This window comes from Falco biarmicus, chromosome 9 (genome assembly GCF_023638135.1).
Source record: "Falco biarmicus isolate bFalBia1 chromosome 9, bFalBia1.pri, whole genome shotgun sequence".
NCBI lineage: Eukaryota > Metazoa > Chordata > Aves > Falconiformes > Falconidae > Falco > Falco biarmicus.
This window is the reverse complement of record NC_079296.1, coordinates 22,087,394-22,114,487: the sequence shown is the minus strand read 5'-3', so window position 1 is coordinate 22,114,487 and position 27,094 is coordinate 22,087,394. Positions and strand designations below refer to the sequence as shown.

General features: G+C 41.5%; 1 protein-coding gene across 5 annotated transcripts in view; it reads left to right on the top strand.

The window, feature by feature from the left end:
- VTI1A (vesicle transport through interaction with t-SNAREs 1A) overlaps positions 1 to 27,094 on the top strand; it is a 274,408-nt gene that overhangs the window by 220,677 nt on the left and 26,637 nt on the right. The window contains exon 9 of one of the 5 annotated variants that reach the window (XM_056352812.1): positions 13,969 to 14,059. The exons of the other annotated variants lie outside the window; for them this stretch is intronic. Within the exon in view, the coding sequence (XP_056208787.1) occupies positions 13,969 to 14,044 (76 nt within the window). The 3' untranslated portion in view covers positions 14,045 to 14,059. Of the gene's footprint in view, positions 1 to 13,968; positions 14,060 to 27,094 lie in introns of those variants that run through there. 5 annotated transcript variants of the gene reach the window in all.

Genomic DNA, 27,094 nt, shown 5'->3' with positions numbered 1-27,094 from the left:
CTACATCCACTAAAGCAGACGAGTGTGACACAGTTTCAAGTATATATGCCAAAGTTTGTTGCATCACAGAAAACAGCAGCAATGGGATGAGCAATTCAGAGCTAATGATCTTTCTTTCATAAGACCATCTCCTTTCTATAGCTCAATAGATAGGTCTAGATAATGATACAGGAGATGCAAAAATGGAAACGTCCTTAAAACTGATTTTTTTACCTGTGCCAGCTTCTAGCTAGGCTTCAGAGAAATGAACTATTCAGCCTTACATATGTGCAGCAGTGGTCTTTACTTCTCAGTGTGAAGTTAAAACCTCAACCATAAAAAATGCAGCTTTGGTTTACTCTCTCTTCTTCAAATCAGTCTTGAAATTAGAAATTATTATATTCCTGCAAAGGAGAACATTTTAAATTTTCTGCGAAGACTGGACCACCTTTTTGAACACAGACAGCATTTAACCTTTGAATAACTCTTCAGGCTAGCTTTGTCTCTTCTAGAAGACACTTGCTGTTAGTAGCAGAAGAAATTTCACTTCTAACACACGTACAGGGAAGCAATGTAAAGGTTTGTTCAGCATGGCATCTTCCACAGATGAAGCATCCCTAAGCATTTTGCAAAGTGGTGCCATTTTCTAGAACCAGAGGTGGAGAACAATAGAAGAGCTGTAGGCAAAGGAGGAAAGATGAGCTTCCCAGTGGAAGTAAAAGCAGATTCATATGGACTAAAGCGTGCTTTATTAATCACATTAGCACCAGTGACTGTGATGGAGGGTGGATGGAGAAGTGTAGGAGGATGGTGTTGTGTATGTGTGTGTTGTGTTATTTGTAACATGCTGAATGATGTTATATATGCTATTTCCATTGACATAAAATGCCTCGACACAATGCATTTATGGGTTTTCATTGCAATGACTTTATTTATCATACCTTAGTTGCTGAACATAAGATGAAAGCGTTGCTTTCTAATAGGTGGTAGTGCACCCTCACAGAGGCAGAAAGCTTACATCATATTTCTTAAGGCAGGGATCAGTAAACCTACTTTCTGAAGCACTGTTTGAAAGTGAAACAGAAAAGAAAACAAGTTTTCCCCTGTATTGTTTTAGGGTTTTGCAACACATTTCACTGATAATTTTAGACTAGTCGTAACGATTGGATCAAGAATTGACACATCCTCTTTTCCGTTACCTACATTCTCGAGTAATACCTTCTGTTTTGCACTTACATCTGTGTATTTATGCTTTGGTTTATGTGTGCATGCACTTGTGCAAAGGTGTGTCTCTAAAGGTGTTTAATTTTTGCTTATGAATATTAAATGTGCAGTCCTGTCTATTGTTGCATCCTTTTTTGAAATGTTTCCTTGAAATATGTGTAAAAATAGGGCAAGAGAGACCCTATTTTGTCTGTAAAATGCCTTGGTAAATGCCTGTCACATTTACCTAGTGTTATATTTAGACTGCAGCTGAAGAAACCACTAAAACAGGTATCCGAAAGCTCCTGCAAGTGATTTAGTATGAGAGTTGATGCAGAGCCAGCAGCTCTGTTACAGTTCCTGGTCACTGCCTAACGCACCAGACTCCTCTGACGTGTGACCCGTTGATGCTGGCAGCTCATATCTGCTCTGACTATTGCAGCACTGGCCTCTCCTCCCTAATTATCGCAGCCCGCACCCTCCGCACACACCACACACACAAACACACACACACACATTCCACTTTGCCTTGCCCAGGCTCGGTGCCATCACTTACAGCTGCCTCCAGTATTTTTTCCCGGTGGGAAACCCCATCAGTCCGCGGGGAGAGGACTCTGGCACGGGGTCTGCATCCTGCGGGTCTGGCTGGGCAGGAGCACAGCACGGAGGTACAAGTCTGCCGCTGAACTGTTGAAGCCCAACAGCAGCAACTCAGCTGTGGAATTGGAGAGGGTGGAAATGGACATGGGGAACAAGTTTGCTGCCCAGTTAAAAGTGAAAACACGATTTTGTTTAGTTCAGTAACTCGGTTCAGATGACTTTACAGAACGTTATAAAGTTTTGTGGTACTGCAGTCAAGAATCAGACAGCAGACATAGTATTAAATGATTATTTGCCAGGTATTTGTTTGTTTGGATTTTCTAGGGGCAGCTGACAGCCTGGAGGCTCTGCATAAACCTAGGAGTAGGGCTATCCTCTGCCCTGAAGAGCTTACCTTCTCAGCTCTGTTTCCTGATGTAGAAACCCAGTAATCCTGACTGAATATCCTGTTATTGTTCAGTAGTAAAAATTGAGATTGGGATGTTTGCAGTGTGAAATCTCTTGCTGATTTGAGCCCTGATCTTGTGAATACTTACCATTGTGTGTATTGTTATGTAGATGCATACTCCCACTGAGTACTCCAAGTTGTATACATAAATGTTTTCATAAGTCTTAGAGATCTGGTTTGGTAAGTGCAGGCACAATGTGTGTAATGTACAGTCTCAGCTGCATCTGAGATTTTGAATCTCTGCCTGGAGACAGATACAGCAAGCTTTAATGTGAAACCTCTCTAGATTAAGTTTTTAGTATTATAAGCTTGATTTATGTGTGGCAAGAACAGTTGGTCGAGATTTATTGGAAGAAAATATATCCCATCCATTAGCAAAGAATGCAATAATTAGGAAAGGAAGAGACCTGACTCAGAATGTGTGATATGACTCAGAATTGTGTCCTCGAGTCATTATGCAGACAAAAAACCTCACCACTCGCTTCAGTGCAAGTTTTGCATGTGTAACAGCTGTCACAGTCAGACCATTAATCAGCTCAACCACCACACAGGTGGAGGATGAGAAACCACCTTCTGTGCTAGAGGTTGAACATAAAAATTGTTTTTCAAGGGGTCCGTCTGTCTGTACTGCTGTAGCTGCAGCAATGCAAATCTCCAGTGTAGATCTGTTTCTCCACTGGCATAGAAGTTTTTGTGCAATTTCCTCTTTTAAGCATAAAGGAAAAGATATAGATGGCAGTTAAATGCTACAGAGACCATGATTTTGCTCTAAGCTGTGATTCTGCTGTGAAAACTATTGCAACGAAAGACACACTTGTTTTATTTTACTTGATATATTTGTGTACTATGAACTCATATCAATTGCTTACAGTTAGTTAGATAAATAAACAGGTTACTTTTGATTGTGTGTGTTAAAGTACCCCAGGTTATTTTGCTAAATGATGTCATATATCATTCCCTGCTGTGTATAATGACTATTTGTGAAAAATAGAGGGTTTTCTTTTCTCTCCTGTTCACCCCCAAACCAAAAAAGAAAAGAAAAAAATCTTACCAGAGTAAGCACATCCCTTGAAATACACACTTTCCACCTCCTCTCAGTTTGCATCATGTGATATGGCAAGACATCAAATGATACAAGGATATATAATGTGACAATAAATGAAAGATAAATTAGAAGATTTTTTTTTATAGACTGTTCCTTATTCAATTTGGATGATAAGAATTTAGTCTTAATTTCTGACATATTCATTTTATCAGCTAAATTTCCTAAATTGTATTATTACAGATAATTACCAACATATATTTATTCTTAAAACTTTATTTGTTCAATTAGAAGGTAGATTTCAGCCTTTATCTTTGTAGGTAGCTGATCCAAGACAGTTTTATGTAAATGGCTTAATTAATTGGTACCCTTCAGTTGAAACAGCAACTTACAAAGGAAGTAATCCTTTTCGAGTGGCATAAGCTGTTTAAAAAAGGCAAAAAAACCCACAATACTTTTCTCAGGCACCTTGGCACACAATTATAAGTTATTTGACAGAAGTAAATGTAATAAACTGCAAGGCTTCTTCCCAAATTATGTCTTTTCTATGTAATTAAAAAAGCATCAACCTTAAGTGCAGTGGCTCTGTAGTCTTCAAATCTACATTATTAAAAGACTTAATTATGCAAAATTACAAAACTTTTTTATAAATGGTTCAACGTGTTGGTGGTAAAGATGTGATCTGTGTGGCCTACTTACTAAGTTTACACTCTCTCTCAAGCAATTAGTTGCTTCCAAAGTGTTTGGTGCATTGCTCTCCCTTTCAGGCAATCCTTGGAAACCCCTGCCACGCAGTGCTGTTAGAGGACGTGGTGGCTGGACTTTTTCTTTCTGCCCACCTGACAGCAGCACCCATCACTCCAGGTGACCGTCCATCACCAGCACTGGTGTTGCCGCAGCTGTGCTGGCCAGGATTGCAACTGAAAACTGGTGTGCTGACATACAGTCCAGAAAGGAGGAAAGGGAGGCTGGGGTATTCTCTCTCCTCCTGCCATGCAATGAGGTCCGTTTGTTGTAGAAGCTGAGCCTTCAGGCAGCATTTTCCCCAGTTGCATACTACTCCGCAAAAGTAAGGGGTACTCCATAGTGGAATTAATTTGTAAAACCCAAAAGAGAGTTGCTGAGGTCCCATGTGCGATGGTAAATCTCTGCCTTTCCTGAGCATATCAAAATGGCCTTGATCCTGAGTGGTTAGCGTGGCACAGTGTGGACCGCTCTCTTTGTCTTATGCTTTCCCTTTGTAAGAATAGTGGGAGGAAATAATACCTGACCCTTGTAAAAGCGATCAATTCTTCATGTTGCTAATAAGGGAAATTAAAAAATGCACACTGCACTCACTTGTCTCCTCTGCTGCTTGCTGTTACACTTGTTTCTGAGCTTCATACCAAGCTGGTGAACCTGGGGGAGGAGGGAGGGATGACTGGGTGAATGAATACATGTCTAGAAATGTGGCAACTTTTCAGTAGAGATGCTCCAGTGCTGTCCTCATTATTGTCCCATTTTATTTGGCAGAGTTACTCTTTTCCCCTTAAATGTGCAAGGGTTTAATTAATACATTCCAGTTGTCAAACCCAGTTCAGCTTGATGAGCAGGAGAGTGTAGAAAAGCTAGATTATTTGTTTGCATCACTAGGCAATGGGGAAATACCTCCTCCATTGGTTTTCTTTGCAAGTAGTGACAGCAGCGTTCTGACAGAGACAAAGGGATAAAAAATGTGCTGGAAGGACTAGAAGAATTAATTTGTAATAGATAATTGGATCTGTATGGCAATGATATGAGTTTGGAGGAAACTTGAGGGAAATAGCTCTCTAGGTTTTAAGGTTTCACTCTCTTGTCAAAATAGCATCTGTGCATGCCTTATGCATTTTAAAGTTTAAAAAAGAATGTATAGATCTCGCTTCCTTATTTAGCTGCCCCATCAATTGTCTGACAAAGGTCTGGATGTGTTTATTTCTATTACTTATTAAAACTAGAGAAATAAATTCTGCTGTTTGTTGGGAAAGTGCTATGGTATTGCTTTACTTTCCTCTCTTGCAAAAGTTAATTTTACTCTTGCACCAGCCTCTAAGACAACTGTCTTTTGAGTTTTGCAAGCCTCATCTTTGTTGCTGACTGATCCTACAGCAGATCCTTAGAAGGGCGTAGTTCTGTGTTACAAGGGATTGCCTCGTTCAGTGGAAGTATGGGTCCATCCTGTGAGGGTACGGGATGTCACGATGGAGGCATTACTTGAGCTCGGTTTGTAGAGAGTGAGTGGTGAAATCAGAGTGCTGTGGGCATGTACTTGCAGCGATTCCAGCTGCTAAGGTGGGCTGGTGGTGTCTGTACCCATTGCAGATTTTTCATAGTTGGCAAATTTGTCCCTCAATATATCTAGGTGCAGTATCAAGCCTAGAGGTCATAAATGTAGATAACCGTGACTGGTAACAGAGTGGCTAACAGCGACAGTGCATTACTTTAGGAAAAAAAGTTTTGTTGGAGAGTGGTCAATATTGTCCCCCTCCTTTTAAAAAGGTGTTACAGGTGATCCCTGAAATTATAAACCTGGGAGGCACCTCAGTGTAAAGAAATATGGTTGAGAGAATGATTAAAGATCAAGTTATAAAGGACCTAGATGAGGATAATATGATGGGGACAAATCAGCACGATTTCTATAGCCTGTCAGATTTCTTTGAAATAGTTAACAAATAATGGATAAAGGCGAACCAGTGGATATAATTTATTTAAACTTTCAAAAGGGTTGGATAAAGTCTTTTAAAGGAGGCAATTAAGGAATCTTGCTAACAATGGGGTAGGATGTAAAGTCTTGTCATGGATTTAAAACTGATTTAAAGACTGAAAGTTAAAAGTAAGATTAAATGCTCATTTCTTACTGCTGGAAGGAGACAATAATGGCTGTTCGGGAGTGGGGCTAGGAATGGTAGACTTCAGTTTTTTAACGTATGTATTTTATCAAATTGCTATTGTGCATAGAATATAATTAGGTAGTATTCCCTAGGAAATACTGTAGGTTAGTATTAAGGATCTGTGTTATGCAGACTGTTCTAGTGCTGTCGTGCTGTCTTGAAAAGGAAAAGAAACAGGAAAACAGAGTGAACAATAGCAATAACACTTCCCCCAAAAGATGCTTCTCCACTGAAAAAACATCATCTGCTTGTTGCACCACCTAATCTAAACTAGATTAGATTTAAACTAGATATGAGGACAAAAACTAGGTGCAATTCCTGAAACACACCAGCCACCATCCAAGAACAAAATCAAATTTCTGTGTAAAATGCCCAGGGAAGTTTTGTCTAGCCTTTGGTGAACTAAGCTTATCTGCCCGTTGACTGCAGTCAGGCTTTGCTGCAGCGGATCTGTGATCTCTGCTGGTGCTGGCACCGAGGTGCTCCATGGCCAAGACAGCTCTAGCCTAAGGTAGAGCTGGGAAGGAGAGGGAGAAATTGTAGGCTAGGTGTACAAAACTAGACTGGTTCAGATCACATGGTTATGAAATAAGATTTGTGACAGAAAAGGTAAAAGAAATGTATGCAACAGAAATACGTATGCAGTTAGAGTGAACTCGTAAGGCCCAAATCCGTCATAACTCATCAGGCAAGTGGCACTGATGCCGTCCCACGCAGGTCCGTGAGGACACCTCCTGGTGCAGTGACTGAGAAAGAGATGGGAAGTTTTGCTCTGTGCTGGGTGTGTCCTTATCTTCAAGAGACTGTCTAGCCCAGATAACAGGTGTCCTCCCCCATCATCTAGCAAAGATGGAAGAATTTTCAAAACAATTAGAGATGTTGAGTAGAAAATGCCAGATGAGAAAAAATTTAAACCTGTCATTATTTAATACAGGGAGGATACGGGTGATCAATCACAGAACAAGTACTGCAACAAAGGCTGATCAGAGGCTTGCACTCGCTATGCTGAAAGTCAAAAGTCACCTGCATTTAATGGATGTGTAGAAGGAGAGGGGGTGGAGAACACTTCTCTCCCCTGGTAATAGGAATCTCTTGGCAGAGGGTATTGCTGCAGACAGCCAGTTCTTAAATCTTGTAGCAGGGTGCATTATCATGAAGAATATCATGTAACAGAGATAGCTGAGGTCTGCCTGGTACTGAATAACACCAAATAAAATCGCTCATATTAGTCGCTCTATCCCCAAATTTCCACCCCTTGAATTTAGTACACTCCTGATGAGTGAGGCTATCGGGAGTGAAACCCAATGCAGTGGACTGTATTTAAGCACGGTAGCAGAACGATATTTTGATGGTTAATTTCTTTGATCTTCTGTTGAATTTAAATTTGCCTACAGTGGTTTCCCAGTTTCAATTAGTACACAAAAACAAACTTTGCGTATTTTCTGAGATTATGTTCTTCATTATATGTTGCTGTAGTTTTATGTGTTGTTGCCAAGAAATCTGCTTTTGACAAATTGCACAGGAGGCATTTTGAGATTGTGATGGAGTTGATTGAGTTTTGGCCAAATCCTGTACACTTTTATCACCGAAGACTGAAATACAGATGCTTGTTACACTAAAATATATAGAATTTGCTTTGGCCCTGAAAATCTGTGTCACGTTTTAAAATAACCAATTTGGGTACAATTTGAGTTAAGTGGCAAGTAAACAATGCAAATGAAACTGTTTTGTTAGCTAGAAAGTAATTGAAAATCTGCAACTAATTATAAATTGGCAATATACAAGTCTCCAGGAAGCTGAAAGGAATACTTCGCTGATATATTGTTTAGTTATATTCAAAATTAACTTGCCCTGCACGGTTTGTGCAAGAGATTTTGTTGCTTATTGTAACTTTACTTTTAAAAATGCAACAACTTGGATTTCATAAGAAAAGAAAGTGTAATTTTTTAATCAAAGGTAACTCTTCTTATGGTATATGATTATTTTTTTTATTTCACATGGGCCTTGAGCTTCAGCTTTCCTATGTAGGTTTGATTTTCCTCACTGTTTGTCACTATTCTAAGTTTTGATTGGCACCTTCATTGTGTTTTTCAACTCATCTTCTCAACACATTTCTTGTGCATTAATGTAGCTGTACAATACCTTTGAGAAATAAGAATGTGTTGTCACATATGAGGACAAATTCTTTGCTTGTATTTGATTGAAAAAAGTATGGGATTGGCTGGAAAACATCTATTGTCAATGCCACCTAGATCGGTAACATTAGGGGCTAGTCAAAACACCCAGATAATTGTCATGTGGATTTGTGCTGCCACAATGCATGGCATGTGCAGACGTCAGGTTTTGGTTAGTAGCAGCCTTTACTGTTGTAGAATCATTATTTAATAGGACTGTGTAAATACACTATTTTTTTTTTAAAAAAAAAAAAAAGGTAAATCAATGTATTTACTACAATTCAGTTTGACAACCCTTGATGTATATAACATCAATCAGAAAGCATTTCAGAGAATTTTGAGAAGGGAGAGGGAGGAAATACTGGCCATAGAATGCTCTGAAATAATCCTTTATCCCAGAGCAGCAGGCCACGCTGGAAGGCTCAGTCCTGTTTGTTTTGGTCTTGTCACCAAAAGCCCCAAGAGTCTACACAATAGATAAGGGACCAAACTCTGTCCTCCTGCTAGAAACAGACATTTTCAAGCTCATCCGAACTCAGAGTTGTTCAGATAAACTGCAGAAAATGCAAAATATGACAGGCAGGTTTTGGAGGGGGGTGGGGGAGCGGGTAGCAGTGCAGTTGTATTATTCTGTGTTATTTAAATGGGCAAGCAAAAGGATTAAAAATCGCTTCCTTGATTCAGATAGTATCAACAAGAAGAGCCACAGGGAGAACTTCTGACTTACAGTACCAGGCTGTCATCATTAAGTCATATTCACCCACTTGGTAATTGCCTTCTCTGTATAAAGCATCACACTGACACGTACTGTCCTTTAACAATCCTTGGCTCGGGGAAGTTTCAGACTTGAATTTTTCACAGCCCTGTGCCGTTTCTCCATAAACCGGTGTTAAGTGAATTGTACATTCTTCCCATGTTAAATTTTTAACATAAAGTCTCGTAGTCAACAACTAGTAGAGATACCTTTTTGAAACTTCTGAAATACCACATAGCAATGGTTCAGCGATACGGTGTGGGCTCAGACACGATGCTTGAAAAGCTGTGTAGGGGGCCAAACAAGCTGGGGAGGGGTTTCCTAGTTAGTCCTGTGCTGAGGAGGTCTGGGCAGTCTATGGTTAAAAGGAAAACGCTTCAGCCAAGGAACAGGAATAAACTTCTTTCTGCAGTAAACATTTCCAGACAGGCCAGTCTGACAGTCCTTGTGGAAGTAGCTCCATTCATGCCATTTGGGACTGCGGCGTGTAAGTACAGGTTGCAGGATGAAATCCATAAATACTAGGCTTAAAAAAGCAAATCTGCATCCAGAGCATTTTAATAAAAAGTTAGGTTGGGTCATGGGGAAGGAGGGGATAAAGCAGCGGGGGGAATGGAGAATATGAGTCATGGCATCCAGACTGAAACAAATCTTTGAGCACAAATCACAATATAAAATTTTAAGGGCTTGATCCTGCCTTTGGCTATGCTGGTATGTATTGTTACATATCCTGTAAAATCGGCTACTGTTACATGTTACGTGGTACTGTGCACCCACATAACTAAGCTCTGAGCTCTAGGGTTTTATAGTCTTTATTTTTTAAGTCCTATAAACACGGCTGGACTTGGCTTTTTAGAATGCTGAATAGATGCAGCAAGATTTTCCTATACTTCCTACCCACTTACAACCCCGAATAATTAGTGGATGTCTTGCATCTTTCGATAAAGACTTCTTAGAGGGCTGTTTGATGAATAAGGCCACACAGAATGTGTCATTGTTGCTGCTGCAGGTTTTGAGTTTATTTGTATATTACGGGTACTGTATACCACATAATAATGAAAAGCTATATGCTCCGGTCTGCTGGTTCACTACATAGTCTGTGTGATTACAGATTGTTTGAATAACAGTGGACTATTGAAATTCTATCCAGATGTGCGTGTTGCTAATTATGGGAATACCCACAAAGGCGGATTATCTCTTTTGTTACCCTTTCCAACGCATTTAAAAACAGGAAAGTGAAAAGCATGTAGGCAGCAAGTAAGAAGTAGCCGTACATGTTGGAGATGAAGGCTTTTCATCAATTCCCAAGAAAAAAATTATCTTGACCTGGTAGAATGCATTTCTGGAGCGTAACCAGATGCAACTTAACGCACAGGAGAGACATCCCAAAGTGGCAGATTCTGAAACAGTCTCAAAACAAAAATGGCATCGCTTCATTCACAGCAGGGAGAGTTCGGGTAGAGAAGGGCTAACTGAGGAAACTGGTGGTGGGGAGCGGGGAACCGAGCTGTTGTCAGTTTTCTGGCATAATTATTAAAAAATATAGTAATGTGATAGGGGATTTTGGAAGGACAGGCAGGGGGAAATGTGATCTTGTCTTTCCAAAATTTCAGTAGTTTTCATTTAATGAGCTGGAGCATTGTCCAGAGGGGCCTTTAGGATGAACAGATCTCAGAGTGTGAAGGAGTCGGTGTGTTTCCAGGCACCATACTGGGATGACGGTGTTTTCACATTGTCTTCCATAAGTGCCATCTCCTGGCTTTGGACAAGAGAAACATCATGTCTAATCATAAAGTGACCATCAATCACTTTGTCCCTTTGCTTTATTTCATGAGTTCCCGTGAATCGCGTAGGAGATGAAATAGAGACAGCAGAATGAGAAAATGCCAGTGGCAGAAATTCGGTGTGGGATCCAAACTGTTTGAGAAAAACATAGGAACAGATGAAAAGAAAGGGTGTTGAATGGCTTAGCTACCTGTCTCCTTAACAGCTTGTGATGAGGAGATAAGTAGTTTAGCAACCTTCACTCACATTTCTTTCTCTTTCTTTTTTTTTCTTCTTTTTTCCCCAAAAGATGGTGATTAAACTACAGAAAGTCCGTCTCTTGCAGCTTCTCTGAAAGAAAGAGTGGATATCTGAATTCAGGCTTAACCCCACTTTGTACAGTTTAATTTAAATAAAAATGATGAATTTCCTCCTGAGTGATTAATAGCCAAGTGTGGTGACATACAGGAACTATGAACTTGACCTTCTAGGTAAAGGATAACTGCTATGTTAAGTTGATTACACAATTTCCCCTGAATAAGTTGACAAGCAGTGAGCATGGTTTCCGTGACTTCTGATCTTGTAAATGCACACTTACAAGTGATTTGCCTATTCCTCTGAAGCAAGTCTTGTGTTATGTGTGACACGTGTTAAATAAATTCCAAATGGTCTAATGTGCGATCTGGAATCCCAGCTGCCGGGGTCTGTGCAAAGGGGGCTGGCCTGCCAGGGATTTGCAAAGTGTGAAATACTCTGAACTGGAATCCCCAACTTATCAGAGAAATATCACATCCTCTGAACATCTGAGAGGCTTATGAAGCAGGCTAATAATTCTCCCTCTTCCTCCTTGGACTTGTAGACTGAATTCTTCTGTGTTACATGGAGCAAATCCTGCTTTCTCTTCTGTCAGCATTTCTTTCTCCCCCAAAAACTGAGCACATCAAAGATGCTAAAACTATCCACATGGTGCACTGATAGGGCATTTATATAGATACAGATTCAGCCTGCATGCCAACTAAAACAATGCATACTTTTTTCTTTATCAAGCTTCAAAATCTACACTGGAAGACAACTCTTGGCATTCCCCTGGGCATGAAAAAAAGGAAAGGAGTATTGATGGGAAAGCAGTCCTCTCCATAAGTTTCTCCTGTGCTCCACATGCAAGATTAGCAATGATTTTCTTTATCAGAAGGTATGAGAGGACGGAACGACTGCAAAGAATCACAAGTGTCTGTGCTATGGGGTGCACACAGACTGCCTTCACTTGCTCAGCATGCAAAGTGAAAATATCAAGTGAACTGCTGGGGGAGCAGCTGCAATGCAGTGGAGAGGACTCTGCATGGCAGAGCGTGTTCCCCTGCACAGGCAGGGCGAGCAGGCTGTGGCCCCTTTGGCCACACGGTAGATCTGCCCCTGTGTAAGCACAGGAATGGAGAGTGAAGGCTGCAGGGGAAAGGCTCATACCAAGAAATCTTCGTTTACTTAAAAAGAAAAATTCCCATACTTGACTTCAAATTATTCCTTTGGATCAGGCACATGCTGAAAGCAGTTTCAGAAAACTACCTTGCCCAGTGCTCGACCTCTGCTTTCCTCAGGGATCGGTGGTTAGCACCTCTGACTCGCTCAGTGGAGAAATGCGCTACAGAGTGATTTGGATTTGAAGGAAAAATGTCACACATGCTGCCTCCGTGGTTTTCCTTCACTTGGGGAAGTTTAGGCAATCTCTCCTACCTCTCCATAAAACAAGCTTCCACATCCCATGGAGATCCCTCACCATATGTGCTGCCTATGGTCCTAAAGTCGCTATGTACCTAGAAGAGCTGTCTTCCCAGAAGGGCTCTCCATCTCCAGTCTACTCCCTGTTCTTCTTTACTTCCCTTCAGGCTTCAAACAGTGCTTTGCAATAGCTGGATCAGCACCAAGTTCAGCCTGCGTCCAGCAGAGTCCCTTTAACCCATTCCTGTCTGGTTCAGCACATACCCAGTTTCCCAGGAGTTGTAAAACTCAGTAAATTGCCTCGCACCAGCAAATCCCAATCCTCTGGAATTAGGGTGTCTCCGTTCGAAATCACTGGCCAGGTTTTGTTTCTGTAGTTTCTTTTTCTGTGCTTTGGAAAGTACTTTGTCAGCAGGTTGGTGTGCTCCACCCACGGGGAGGCAGTTTAACAACCCAAAACTTGAAACGCGGGACACTCCAACCCTGGACAAGTCCCTGACCCGTGGGCTCAGAAATGAGAGGAAATTACAAATGCTACCTTTGCAGTGATGAATCATCATGGATAACTTTTTTTTCCCCCCTCTATCTCTCCATCCTTTGCACGAATAAATTTTTTTCTTAAAGGATTCAATTCAAATGTTGCCTGTCTCTTCCAGAAGGGAGGCTGATGAAAAAGAGATCATCTTTGTGTAAGGCAGCATGCAATACAGTAGCTACACTAGGCTGTCTTGTCCTTCCTCTGTGATAAGCACTACGCTGAAGTCTGCTGTCATTTGTGTGTACGTGTGAGTATCTTTCTGTAATGGAATAAGAGTGTTTGCAAAAATGGCTACTGAAGTGCCCAGCCAGTACACTTACTCCAGGAGGGTGACAGGATAAGAGAAGTGGCAGAAACAAAGATAGGAAAAGAGATTTTTGCACTAACAAGTGTGAACTGATAAGCTTGGCCTGTATGGGAAATGTAGAGAATCCTTAGTGCACTTGTCAGACCAAAATTAGCTGTGCCAATTTGTTTTCAGCAGCACTGAGCTGTGAGAACCCTTTACTTATTTTCTCATTTGTGGAAGGAAACTGCTGGCTCATTACACCCTGCGTATTCTTAGCAAACTAATTCACTTCGGCATAAATAACTTTCATGGGTGTTGAAGACTGGGACAGGAATCAAGAGGATCTGTAGAGACGGATGGGGAGGTTGTATGGAGGTTTTATTGGCCACATGGATAAGTTATGTCTGTCATCCAAACAGAGTGCCTAATCACCTCCGACATGCCATCACAACTGCAACATGCTCCGCAAGGCAAAAGGGAGGGAAGAAAATACATATTTCTTTCTCAAGTATGCACAGCTAGGAAACAGTTGTCTCATTTTTCGTCTTCCTCCAGGGTAGGTGTTAGAGCCATGTCTCGGCTGGGGAATGGTGGCTGTTTGGTTCACACAGGAGTGAAGTGTGGTGTCTGAAAGAAGAAACTTTGAAGCGCTGTTTGGCAAGTAAGCACAGCATTCTGATTAGAGTATGGGAATAGTCTGTACCTGATTCATTTTGCCTCATTAGCTTCCAGTTTTTCCAAACTGTCCAAAGTCTGTAGTAAATAAGATTGCCAAGGCTCTAGTTGTGTTTGCTTATTTAACTAATTCTTCCTTGTTGGGGACAAGGGAAGAAAAGATGACTTATGCAGTGCTGTTGACACAGAATGATAGTCTGGGTATCAGTATGGAAAAAAAAGAGAAATGCCAATGCTTAGGTGAGAATTAGAGGCTCTGTAGCCAGAAGGGGCAGTGGTATCATCACTGGGATGTCTTCTCCAGCTCCTGTGTCAGGGGAGGTTGCTTAGTTGTAAATCAGTGGAGGGTAATGAAAAGGCAAATGAAACCGGTCTGTGAGTTGATGAAAGGAAGGAGACTCAGAAAGGTTGCCACCATAGAGGACATAATAGAAATGAAGGATTAGAGATGGTGGCTGCAAAGATAATACAGAGGGAAACAAGCCTTTTGGCTGCTGAGAATCCAGCAGAAAGGAGGCCAGCCCCATGAGCTGAGTAAGTCAGACACCTTGCTTTGAATGAGAGCAGGAGGCAGTGGGGAGAAGCAGAAGGGGCGAAGATGACTCAGCAGATGGAGCAGTGGATTGTATTAGGCACATGCAAAAGAGCAAAGGGAAGAGGGAGTTCATATTAGGTTATCAGAATTAGATTCCACTGGAGGTAAGGAAATGTGATTCAAGGGGTTGGTTGTTAAATTAGAATTTCCTCACATAATTTTATCAGATCTCACATCATCAAGTCAAATCTGGTTCCATTTAAATGGATCTTAACAGATTGTCAAAACAGGCGTTGTACCTAAGGTGGCGATAGGAGCAAACAGCGTGTTCTGAGGGCAGAAAGGAACTTCAAGCTAAGCTCTGATTTCTCTTGTTTTTCAAAGGCATCCCAGGAACAGTGTTTGCCCTCAAAAGAAATTTCCCAGCCAGATTTTTGCCTTCTTTTTGGCTGGTTACATTTGTATTCCTTGTACATTCTTTGTATTCTTTTTGGGTTTGTTTTGTTTTTTTAATCTCCAGCTCTCACTTCTCAAAGCACAAGGTGACACAAAGACATCTGTATCTGCAGCAAGAGGCAGTGTGTCATTCTTGTCTTGGGGGGAGGCTGGCCATGTGGGAGATCTCTTCCACGTCACCATTTTCCTCCATCTGTGGAACTAGCAGGGTGGACTACAGGACTTTGCTGAATAGGGTCTTGGAAAAATCTAGCTGTAAACTCACAAAGCCTGGCTTTGTGTCCAGAAATGGTGTTTCCACACAGTATATCTGATTTCCATAACTGTGCACTCCGCTAAGTACCAGCCAAGGCAAGTCCATGTAACCATGTTAAATTCCTTTCTTTTCTCTTTCTTAAATCAGCCAGTTTGGGTAAACCTCTAAAGAGACAAACTGACACCACTCTGACCAGAGAGCCAATGCTGATTGTTATTAATTACTTAAAACTTTTTTAAAAAAAATAAAAAAAGAGGCCAGGTCTGTGCTGCAGATTTCTATCAGCGCAGCTGTTCTGGTCAGACTGACACCTCTGAGCGAGCAAACACTACACGTGTAGATGCAATTATACCTCAAAATGGTGCTTGTTTTGCTTGTGGGGATGATTTTACTATACCACTACAAAGAGCAGATTTGCCAGTGTAAGTTTACACCGCCCCAGGAATGCTTTGTCTGTTTACTGTGCTGGTATTCCTTTATCAGTGAGGCATTTGCAGTGTAGACATGGTCTTATTTGGAGGGCTGGTTTTAATCCTGACACATGCTAAAGTGATTACACTGCTGATTGAGAACTCAATAGAAGGACTCCAACTGATTTGCTCTGGATCAGGGCCTGAAAGGAAAGGAATTATCTTGTGGTTTGAGCACAGGGGTAGGAGCTCCTCGTGTGCATCCTGGGTTTGGTACCGACTTCATTTGCCTCTGCCTCTAAAATTGGGGGTGTTAAAGGAATTTGTCTTACACAAGTTTTGTGAGACTTAGTTATTTCATGTTCCTATTCCAGGACTCAAGTAAAACATATATCCCCAAATGGATGTCCACAACCTTTTTTTTAAAAAAAAAAAGTTCAAGAAAAGTCTAGCTACTTCTGCAGCTGTCCCAATGGCACAATGCAGTGTTGCGGTGAAAGCCCTGGTTCTGGGCCAGCTTGTGTGACTGCTTTGAAGGGTCTCACCTGCTTTGACGAGGCATTTGTCACAGTTTGGGGTACGTTGCACCACCACATTTCCCAAGGGTGTCCCCTTGTAGCCCCAATGCTCTTTCCTTTTTGTATTTACAGTATCCATGGGCTCTGTTTTAAGGGCCTTAGAGCTTTGGGATGTCAAAGTCAGGTCAAGGAGGAGCTACAGCATGGGGACCTGTGTGCAGGGTGTAGGGGTTGGAGGTGCTGAAATGGGTGCTGCTCCTTCTACAGGACTTAGGAAGTGGTGGCTGAGCCTTATGGGGACTGTAAATCAGAGAAAGCAGCACGCAGGAGGTACTTTCCCCAGTGACTGTAGAACACCAATGCATTATCACTGCTGTTTCATGCCAGACCTTGAAGCAATATTAAAAAGGACAAATCTAATGCAGAGTTCAGGTCAGTAGTTGCCATGTCTTGTATAGTCTAGCATGTACACAGTTGGTGGAGACACATCCTGCCTTCATATTGTCAACTTCAGTTGTGTATCAGCCTTTTACAGAGGCAGTGTCAAGCAAGTTGAAGCTGAAGGGCATTTTCCATTCTCTTCACCTCATCACACACTGGGCTATAGACTAAGCAGGTTCCAGTTACGACCCCCACCTGGCGCCAAACGTGTGAGATCACACCAAGGAGCAAATCCCTACAGGAAGCAGAATTAATGGGAAATAGCTATTACTCATCGTATTCCTTTTTACAAGTAGTGCATCCTTTAAAAAAACACATTTGGGAAATGGAAAACTAGTATATAGAGCAGAAATCTTTATCTCTAAGAGAAGCCAAGTTTCTTTTTTTTATGGTTTAATATAGAATTTTTGGACTGCTCTTCACTCTGTAGTCTACTATCTGTAGCTTGCTTAGTCTGTGGCTCTTTTTACATATATTGTCTTGACTCTCATCTATTGGCACAGGAGACAATGTCAGGAGAACACTTTCTATGACAAATTAGTGCATGGAAGAAAGAGGGTTTTTTCCTGGTTGTGTGGTGTGCCAGAATGATTGATTCCGGAAAGATCCCTTAAAATTCCAAGGAGTGCTTCAGAAATCAGAGCATTTTGATACTGGCTGGATTGATTTAAGGCTACTAAAATTATTCAATTATGCTTTTACCTGATCTGAGGTACTTCTTGGCACTATTGTAGACTGCAAGGAGGGAAAAAAGCTGTGCAAAAATTACCCTTTTCTCACACTGCTAGAAGAAAAACAATGCTGTGTTGGTGTATCTTTGTCTGGTAAAACTGATCACAGTTATAGTAAGTAAAAACGAGCCTGTGGTGTGTGCAGTAAAAAAATGATAGGTCTCCCTGGCTGTAACCCACAGCCCGATGGATGAAAATCAAGAGCACAGTAGAACTTTCTTTTTAAACCAAATCTTTGTCAATAATAACAGCACTAACTTTTAGTGTGGGCTTTGATCAGGCTTATTAACACTTCCATTTGCTTGGTAACCAATGGCAGAATTCAGGCATGTGCTATGTAACTCCAGCAGTGTCAATGGTCAAGGAATCAGTCCGAATCACAGTAAAAGTACAGTGTCTGGGCTACAGAAGGACACTTCTGAACCTGGCCCTGCAATTAGCCTTGAAGAGATTGTTTTGCAGAACCCCCATTTCATTTGTCAGTGTGTTCTTGTTGCTGCCATTCTGAGGAATTACTCTGAAACCCTAGTTTTCAGGGGAATACAGGGAAGAGAAGTAAGTGAAAAAGCTCGCTGCGAAGCTGGAAACTCATTTTTTGAATGCACGGCTATTTGGGAAACCTAGTCTTTAGTTTCATGAGCATAACTTTCACTGGCAGTAGTGCTGTAAGGTGGTGTTGGCCACAGGTCTCTACATAGGGTGTGACTTTCTTTTGCACCAGTGCAACTGGTTGTGGGGCTATATTGTCAAGGAACCAGACTTAAAATAACTCAGTGGTTGTTTTAACTTGGATTAGTTTGCAAAATCTGGCATATAGTCAGAAAGTCTCGAGACGAAGACAGCTCTTAAAAATATTGATAGGACGGAATGGCTGCTTAAGGGACTACTTTTTAAGTAACCTTACTCCTGCTTGGTGATGGTGAGCTTTGAAAGGCAGCCTGGCAGGTTGTTATTTGAACCAGGACTAAGAAGGGAACATAGGGATCCTAGTGTCATCTGCATTTTCAGAAAGGAACAACCAGGATGTGTTAAAGAGTAACTGGTTTTGTAAATATGTTCTATAGGTTGCGTTTTCTTCGACAGTATTTCCAAAATGAACGTTTTGTGAGCAAGGGCAGTGAACAAGTAGCTTGCTGTAGCTGCATACTCTTTTTATTTTTACTTTACACAATTCTGGATTAGAACTTTGGGGTTCTTCTGAGAGCAAAAAAACAAGACCAAAAAAGACAGTTAAATATAGTGGGAAATATGGAGGGCAGTAGTGGGAGAAAAAGAGGGGATGGCAAAGGGAGAGGACCCCCAGGGAATGTTAAGTGCACATGTAAGAGTAGAACATATGATGCTTCTTTATTATTGTCCATTTAAAAATTACAATGTGTTCCACTTAAACTAGTCATGCTAATAAAAGAAGAAGAGTCATTCATAGTGGACAAATTCCGAAGACCAAAGCTGCCTCCTCATTTAAATTCTGCTCTTTTGTTAGGGCACCCTACTGACATAATTCTCTATTGTTTCTGCCATTATCGCTCGCTTAATGCAAGACATAGTGTCGGGAAATTCCTGTCTGGCACTTACAAGGTGTTTCTAAAAAGGGGAACAAAAGAGTCAAGAGCACATAGGGAGCAGGAAGAAGCTGCCGAGGGGAAGTGGCAGTGGAGGGAGGAATTCGAGATAGTGGCGGGGGCTGGGGGAGGCAGGCAGAGGGGAGGACAGCCAGGAGAAGGGGAGACAGAGCTGGGCACAGGCAGAAGTTCTCACACAGCATTCTCTGTACGATCCAAACTCGTACAGGCAAAGCTCTCAAGAGACTTGGGAAGCAGCTCAAGGATGGTGAAAATGCAAGATCTCTGAACGTGGAGTGGAGGAGAGTCGGGCTACAAGAGCCCTTCAGCGGGAAGGGTGCAGGCCGGAGCAGGAGGGTTTTCTGGGGAAGAGAGCCCATGGTGTTCGGAAACCGTGGGAGCCAGGGTTTGGAAACTGGCTCCGGGAGGGTCACGCTGGGCTTGGTGCTCAGGATTTGTGGCAATCAGTGGGTGGGGAGAGAGTTGGCGTCAAGGCCATCCACTTCTCCCGGTACAATGGATATGAGGGGCAAGACATCCTAGCTTGCAGTAGCCTTAACATCAGGAGATGACTCCATACTGTCATTTGTTAATAACAATGTCGTTTTCCTGTCATGTAATTAGAAAATACATCTTGCTTTGCCTCCAAGCACTGTAGCCTTATTGCGTCTGCACATTTTTCATAATATTTCAAGCAAACTGACCAGATAACATTAATGAATATATTAGATAGGCAGGCACTTTTAAGGAAAAATAATAAACATACTTGTATATTAAAAAGTTAATTCAGTCTGGAGCCAAACAGGTAATTTTCCCTTCAGCATTTTTTCACTCAGCTAAGACAGGTTGGACTGGGAGTGCAGTCACCCTGTCTACGGTGCTTGGCTTGGCTCGCATACCAGGGGCGAATTTTCTTCAGAGACAGACAGCAAGATGATCAGATTGGCCTGGGTCCAGAGCATGCTCACAAAGGGCCCTTTGATGGAGGGCTTCTTGGTGAGCCCTGTACCAAAAGCTGCCTGCCACCCTCCTTTCAAAGATACCCATTTACAGTAATTCGGGGAGGGGGGAGAGGGGAAATAAAGAAAAAGTGAAATAGGGGGCTGCCGCAAGAATAATTACGTTACTGGGCTTGGAGGAGGGTAGGGAAGAGGAGGGGGGAGTTATTAAGTAAACTGCTGGATGTTGAAGTAGCTGTTTGGCAACAATGCAAGAGCATAAGGCAGTTGCAATTAAGCTCATTAAAGCTTCATCATTTTGCTTATCAATCTTTCCTGAAAAGGGTGGGGTGAAGCACCATATATTAAAACATAGCTGCTTTTGCAGATAAGGAGTGATCACTACCTGTTTGACTTTCTCAGTTGCACTGTAGTGCTCAGCCTGTGATGGCATACGTGATTAGCTGATTTAACTCCCTCTTGTACATGGGCAAGTGATTAATAGGAGTTTGTTGTTGTGTCCCTGCACTCCACTGCCAAAACATCCAGTCCGGGCAACCGCTGCCTTCTTGCCTTTATCTCGTTTGGTATCCAGATGCGGTCTCCTACTTACCCATCAATTCTGATCCCCTTTGTTCTGGTAACAGTGGCTTTTGGAACAATATTTCCTGAAGCCTCCACACCCTGGAATAAGGAGGAGGTGAACTGGATTATCGGAACCATTTCTTCCTCCGTTGATGAGAGGTGTCCTCTGACATCCCACGCTATCCCATGCTAATTAGAAGCTTTGAGTTTCCACAGAAGTAACGGTAACCTGAAGATGCATTAATGAACAGAACCGATCTGAGCTGTTCCTGATCTGTCAGACCTCGGCCCGCTTGGGCTGGCTGGTTAACCAGGCAGAGGGACCACGGAGTGTCCGAGTCAGCTGGCCAGCCATCAGAACAACAGTCTTGGTGTGAAAAACTTGCGGTAAGGGCAGCAGCAACATAGCTTTCTGCCTTTCAGCTGCTTCCTCAGGTACAAAGAGTGAGACCTGGGAAGAAATCGTCAGTCTTCTAGTAATATAAAAGTCAGTATGTGTCACTGCAGTTTATTGCAGGTGGTAGGTACGTAAGAACAGTATTTCAGATATAGATACCTCTCGTCATCCAGCGAGCTTCAGAGCACTCTACATATGAGCTAAGCCTTGCAGCATCTGTTTGTGGGAGGTGAGCCTTACCTTCATTTTCCAGATGGAAAAGTTCTGGCACAGAGAAAAAAACCCAAGGGGCACACTGGGTATCTGGGACAGGACTGAACGCAGAATTCCTGATTCTCACAAGTCAGGTTGACCATGCAACCCAACGATTTTCTCTGTTGCTTACATTGATAGGAGCTATACTGAGCTTCAGAATTTTCTTGCAAAAATGATCAATCTTTTCTTGCTTCATTTGTATCCAGTAACAACTCTCTTTTCCATATGTGGTACTTAGTGGTGGAGAGGTGGAACCCCTTGTAGAAGTGGCTTTTTCTGTGATAAGTTTTTGAATGACTTTTTCCATTGTCTTCATAATGTATTGTCTATACAGTGTTAAAACTCATTCTAGTTTTGGAAGAAAGGAAAGGAAGCAAAAAAAGAAGCTGGGGGAAATACTGATATGAAGAGAGGTGTGGAAGGAGTAGCACCACTAATACAAACATGTAGGTCATATTGCCATGTGGGAATGGAAGACAGCTTGAACTTTAATTCTTGGTTTGATCAAGGTAGTGTAAAACCAGACCCCAAAGGATTTCCAATGGAGGAACTGGATTTATATTTTACATATGAGCTGTAGTTGAAGCCAAATGTTCATTCCACTCAAACTGTGTAGGTGGATTACTTTACTTCCAGCCTTGAAGTATCATGTTTTTAGCTGCTAATAAACTTAATAAAATCCATTTCTTATTTCCCCCGGTATACTATGTTCATGAGCCTTGATGTGCCAACAGAGCAATGCTGTCCAGAAAATTCATTTGTCAAGAAACAGGCAAATGATGTGTATGAATAAGTCAAGAAGAAAAAGAATGTATGTACCACTCTTCCAGTGGCACTGCTCTGACCAGAACTGCCGACCTCCTCATTTATCCCAGCTTACAGCTGGACCAAGGAATTGAGAAAACTTAAGAAATTGTCACATCATCAGCCTAGTGGAGAGCTAAGGTACCTGTCGGTTGTTTTATTTTAAAAATGCTCATTTCCCAATTAATAATATCTTTCTGTACCAACAAGCTCCCTGCTTTGGCTTAGCTCCCAGAATCAGACCTGCCTTTTCACACAACGGGTGATCAGTCTGAGGGGTTCATTGCCACTGGAATTCACTGAAGCCAAGAATTTGCAAAACTGAATGAGGGATTAGACATTGATGTAGATAACAAGAATATCTAGCATTATTGTAGCTAATACAAACAAAGAGAGCACTGGGAAGGAGATAAAACCTCATTCTTGAAAGGTTTAAGATAATGTCTAATATTTAGAATTGGGGTGAGACTTCCTGGGGGACAGGAGGAGGTAGATTGTCACATGGTACCCTTGAACTTTATTTTGACATGTTTGGTCTTGGATACTGACTTAGAAGAGTCGTAACTGATTATATACAATAATAACTGTCTTTCTAATCAGCGTGCATTTTCTGATGCCCTATGCTTAATGAGATAATCCAATGAGAGCCCTTTAGCCCACAGCATCAGTTTTAAATTCAGTCACTGGCCAAGAAGAGGTGCCAAGTGAACTAACCCGTCAGTGAGGGTGAGTGATGTGGTGAGTTAAGTATTGTCTTCAAGACCTGGAGATACAGAGTTGAACTGAGGCTTGGCTACAGGCTCCCTGTTCAACAAGGGCAAAGTCACCTATTTTTGGCCCCTTCATATCCCCCAGGTGCAATGGCATGTCACCCCTGTCAGAACGTGGCTGTGACACACTGCTGGGGTGCAATTACTTCACCTAATGGATTTATTAGAGGGAATAGGGAGAGGAAACAGTCTTTAAAAAGATTTAGGGTAAACAGAAGAGTCAAAAAGTGTGAGAAACAAACTGGTTTATGGTAGTAGGGAGTGGGAACCAGACATAGAAGGAAAACAGAGGGGGATAAGGGGTCTCAGGTACAGAGGAAGAAGTAAGATCTTAGGTAGAAAACAGAGGGGAAAGGCAGGGTTGAGCATATAAACAAAGGGTTTAAGAGAAAAAGCAATATGACTTCTGAAGATTTTAGCGCACATCTGACCTAAACCATCTCTCCTTTCAGAGTCAGCCCATCACCTCCCTTGTTTGGACTTTATTTTTCCTCAGAGATCTGTAATCCTTACTCTAAAGAGCTCCTGACTTCGTGGACATTTGTTGTGTTAGTAAGTGCTGCTATTGAAGTCAGCAGACTTGTTAAAACTTGCGCTCTTGCTGCAGCAAATGGAGTTTGCAGTGAACGGGGAGTGCAAGCCCAGTCATTCCTCCTGGTAGGTGTGCAGCGTGGAAGGGATTGAGGGAGGGGGGGAAGGGCCAGCAGCTTGACAGCAGTTTTCCCACCTCTCTGTGGGCCATACCAGAGACTTTATCATGGAATCTCTTTGTAGGGTTATCAAGAGCATGGAGTTTTTCTTTCCAGCAAACAAAAATTGCCATTGGAAATCCTTTTCAGAACTTAGTACAACCCCAGGCAATATTTCTTCTGCACAAACCACAAACAAATCCATGCACATGAATTTAAGAAAGGACTCCAGGCACAGATGAGCAGGACACAGGGAGCTGTAGGATTGCAAGGAGTGCTTAAGCCATCATTGACGGCAGTGGGCTCTGTTGTCTTTGGTCAGTCAACCCCTGCGGGCCAACCCTTTTCTTCTTCAGTGGGGACTGTTTCTATCCCCTTCAGTAGAAAAGGTAGGGGAAGGGGGAAGAGCGAACTTGACCATGATACATTTAGATTTTATCAGTTCTCTTCTGCAAATGTTTTCACTGAGAAAATAAAGAACTTTAGAGTCTACGTGCAAGTAAACGGTAGACATAAAGAGATTGACCCTACCAGTGTTGGTTGCATTTACCAGCTTTTTGCTACTACAGAAGTTTTATTTCCCACTGCAAAAAAGTCTGTTGACTTTTAAGAAATGTTTCTCTTTTCAGTTTCCCCTTCTCCTGCTTTCCACTGTATCCCTGATAGATATTATTTATTCTTTAGGATAATATTTCATTTGAGAAGAGTAAAACTGTGGTCAGGTTTTTGCACATCATTTTCATTAGTTTTGTGTAGATGTTATTTCGTTTAGAAAAAATCAAGCTGCCGTCATTCTGTGCTCTGATTAGTGTGTGCACGAAGAAGAAGAGAAAATGGAACCTGCTTTTCAACATGCAGGAGCACCAAAATCTGGCATCAGCCAGACAATCTAATGCAGAGCTTTTAAATTGAGCTTTTGCATCTATTTCTTTTTCCCTGAAGAATCTGTTGGCCTGAAGTTGTGTAACTCCCTAATGAAGTCGTTGTGGGGGTCTTGGCTATCCTGGAAAATGAAAGACTAGAAAACTGCAGCACAAAGCTGGTGTTTGCTAAAGTGATCAACCTTAAATGGTGTGCCGGGTTATCTGAGTATAATCAGCATAGCCGATTTGAATAGAGCTGTCTTCAAAATAGAGATCTGCTGGTAAGATTTGTTTTCATTTAGGTCTTACTTTCAGCAATAGGATTACCCTAAGGTCTATATATCTACAGGCTTTTGTACAAACAAGCAGCTTAAACAAAACTACCATTATTATACTGATTTAGGGAGGGAGAAAAGCTTTGTTTGGTTTATTGAGTTAAGATCATATGTGTGACAAATAAACCTTCCTTTAAATGTAAGTTTTGTCCCATTCAATATACTAAGTTTATTGAGGGGGAAAAATAATGACAAAGGCCAACATTATTTTTAATGCCAATTCGTCACCTCTAGATTTTAATCCCATAGGCTGGTGAAATACGTGCTATTTCATCCACTTGAGCAGCAAGGCAGCTGATATCACCATATTTATCACCATTGGAATGATATAATCAATTTACTTCTTGCTGTAAGAACTACCCTTACACTTCCTTTTTCTACTTTTTACTCAATGGCCTTATCAAACTCTTTTCAATGCTGATTTATTGCAGCCATGGACAATGTTGTGTTCTGTGTTGCTTCCCCCATGAGGAACTTCAATAGCTGTTGTCATTCCTTTGTCTTTTTTTTTTTTTAATTCAGCACATCAAGTTTTATTTACTGTTTTAAAGTGTCTTGTAAATAAAATAGGAGGTGCAAGTTCTGAGCTCAGTTAGCAACTTGAGATCTCATGAGGGGTGGCTAATCATTTATGGTATGGATGCCATGGGTCTTATTTCATACAACAGCAAGCAGGGCATGCCTGTTTTCCTGAGTTCCCATCACAGGAGGTGCTGCAACCAGTTACACTGCATTCAGTGCTTCCCGTACAGCTGTGAGCTTTAAATTCGTTTGTGACCAAAGGAATAAAAAGCATGGTAGGAAAGTGCAGTTGGACAGAATTAATCTGAAAACGTTTCTTTTTTTAACATGTATGCAGCTCAGATACTGAAGTTGAAACAGGAAAAAGATTGGGGAACTGTTTCAAATTGGCACAAAACCAGTTAGGTTAAACTACTCGTTAAATTAATGTGAATGACCTCTTGTCTCCTTGTTTGAGTCCAGTCATGCTCAGTCAGGTCTTAGGGCCCCCAGAACTGCATCTTTGCAAAATTCAAGCGAGTGGGTGAAGCCGGTGGTTGGTTACATGTATTTTGAAGTGCCTAGGTTGGTGCACTGGTACAGGAGGACCTCTGGATCAAAGCAATCACATCAGCAGTGATCATATTGTCTGGTACCATGAGAGCCTTTTAAAATATTTAAAATAGTTGTGGATGTTCCCTAGGATATTAGCTAACAAGATAGCGATGTATTTAAACTGTCAACAATTGACCTTGGATCATTGGTTAGCAATCTTGCGTTTGTTCGTTGCGGTCTGTTTGCTGTTGGTGGTTGCAGCTGAAGAGCTACAGCGGACTTGCTGGTGTCACCTGGCTGAAAGCAAATTTCACCTTCACCACAGAACTCGATTGCAGGTTGTGAATATTATTTAAATGGAAATCATTTCCTTATAAGAAGTCTCACAGAAGCATTTCTTTTTTTCACGCTGACGTTTTAATATTTATTTTGTATTGCTCTCGCTTTTATCCTTAATTTAGGGCTAAATTAGATCTGGCAGTGTCCCTTTAAATTTATTCCACGCCAACTAATTTATTTTAGCTAACTTGTTTCGGGACAAGCGTAGAATACTTAGAGCGCAAAAGAGAAAATTCAGATCAATCTCAGTCTGCTGAGGAAATTAATCAATTTGCAAGTTACATCTAGCTTAATTCCGTCATTTAAAGCAAGCATTGAGTTTCCTTTCCCATGTTACATGGAGGCTGGAAGGTAAAGCAGTCTCCATTGGTAGAGGACTAATTCACTTGCCCTGTGCTCTGTATAGAGGTCATTAAGACGCTGCGCTTGGAAAGCAGCTGCTTTTTGTGTGTGTGCCAGTATCTCATTTTCCACATATGTAACAGATCAAAACATTTAGATTGGGTTGATCCAGTCTATCATGACGAAAGAATTTTGAAGCAACACAAGTAAATAACAGCCTTACTTGGAGGGAGGATGCCTTTGCCCTGATCCTGAGAACTATTGGTGGGCGCCACCCCAATTAAAGCAGACTGGGCCATACCAGCTTTGCACGGATTCTTTTCCAAAGCCAATTAGCTGCAGAACATTTGATAGAAAGGAACAAATCACCAAAAACTCAGCCCCATACAATGTTATCATTTATGTTCAGTGCTAGTCTAGTGCTCAAGAGTGTTTCTTTTTGTTATACCTCTGTAGACCTGCTGGAAAGAAAAATGTTTCCTGCTTCTCATTTGGCCTATATATTCTAGAGCTGCATTGTTCAGTGTTATCACCTTAAGAAGCAGTTAAGATTAAAGTGAGATAGCACACATATGAGTTTAGAAAGCCAGCCAGAGAAGCTGTACAACTTTTATGGTCTTCATCCAAAGTGCATTTAAGTGTGGGACTGTTTTTCAGAAAATTGAATTAAAATGTAATTTTTCAACTGTTCTGTATTTCCATTTATACTCTTTGTCCTCTAAAT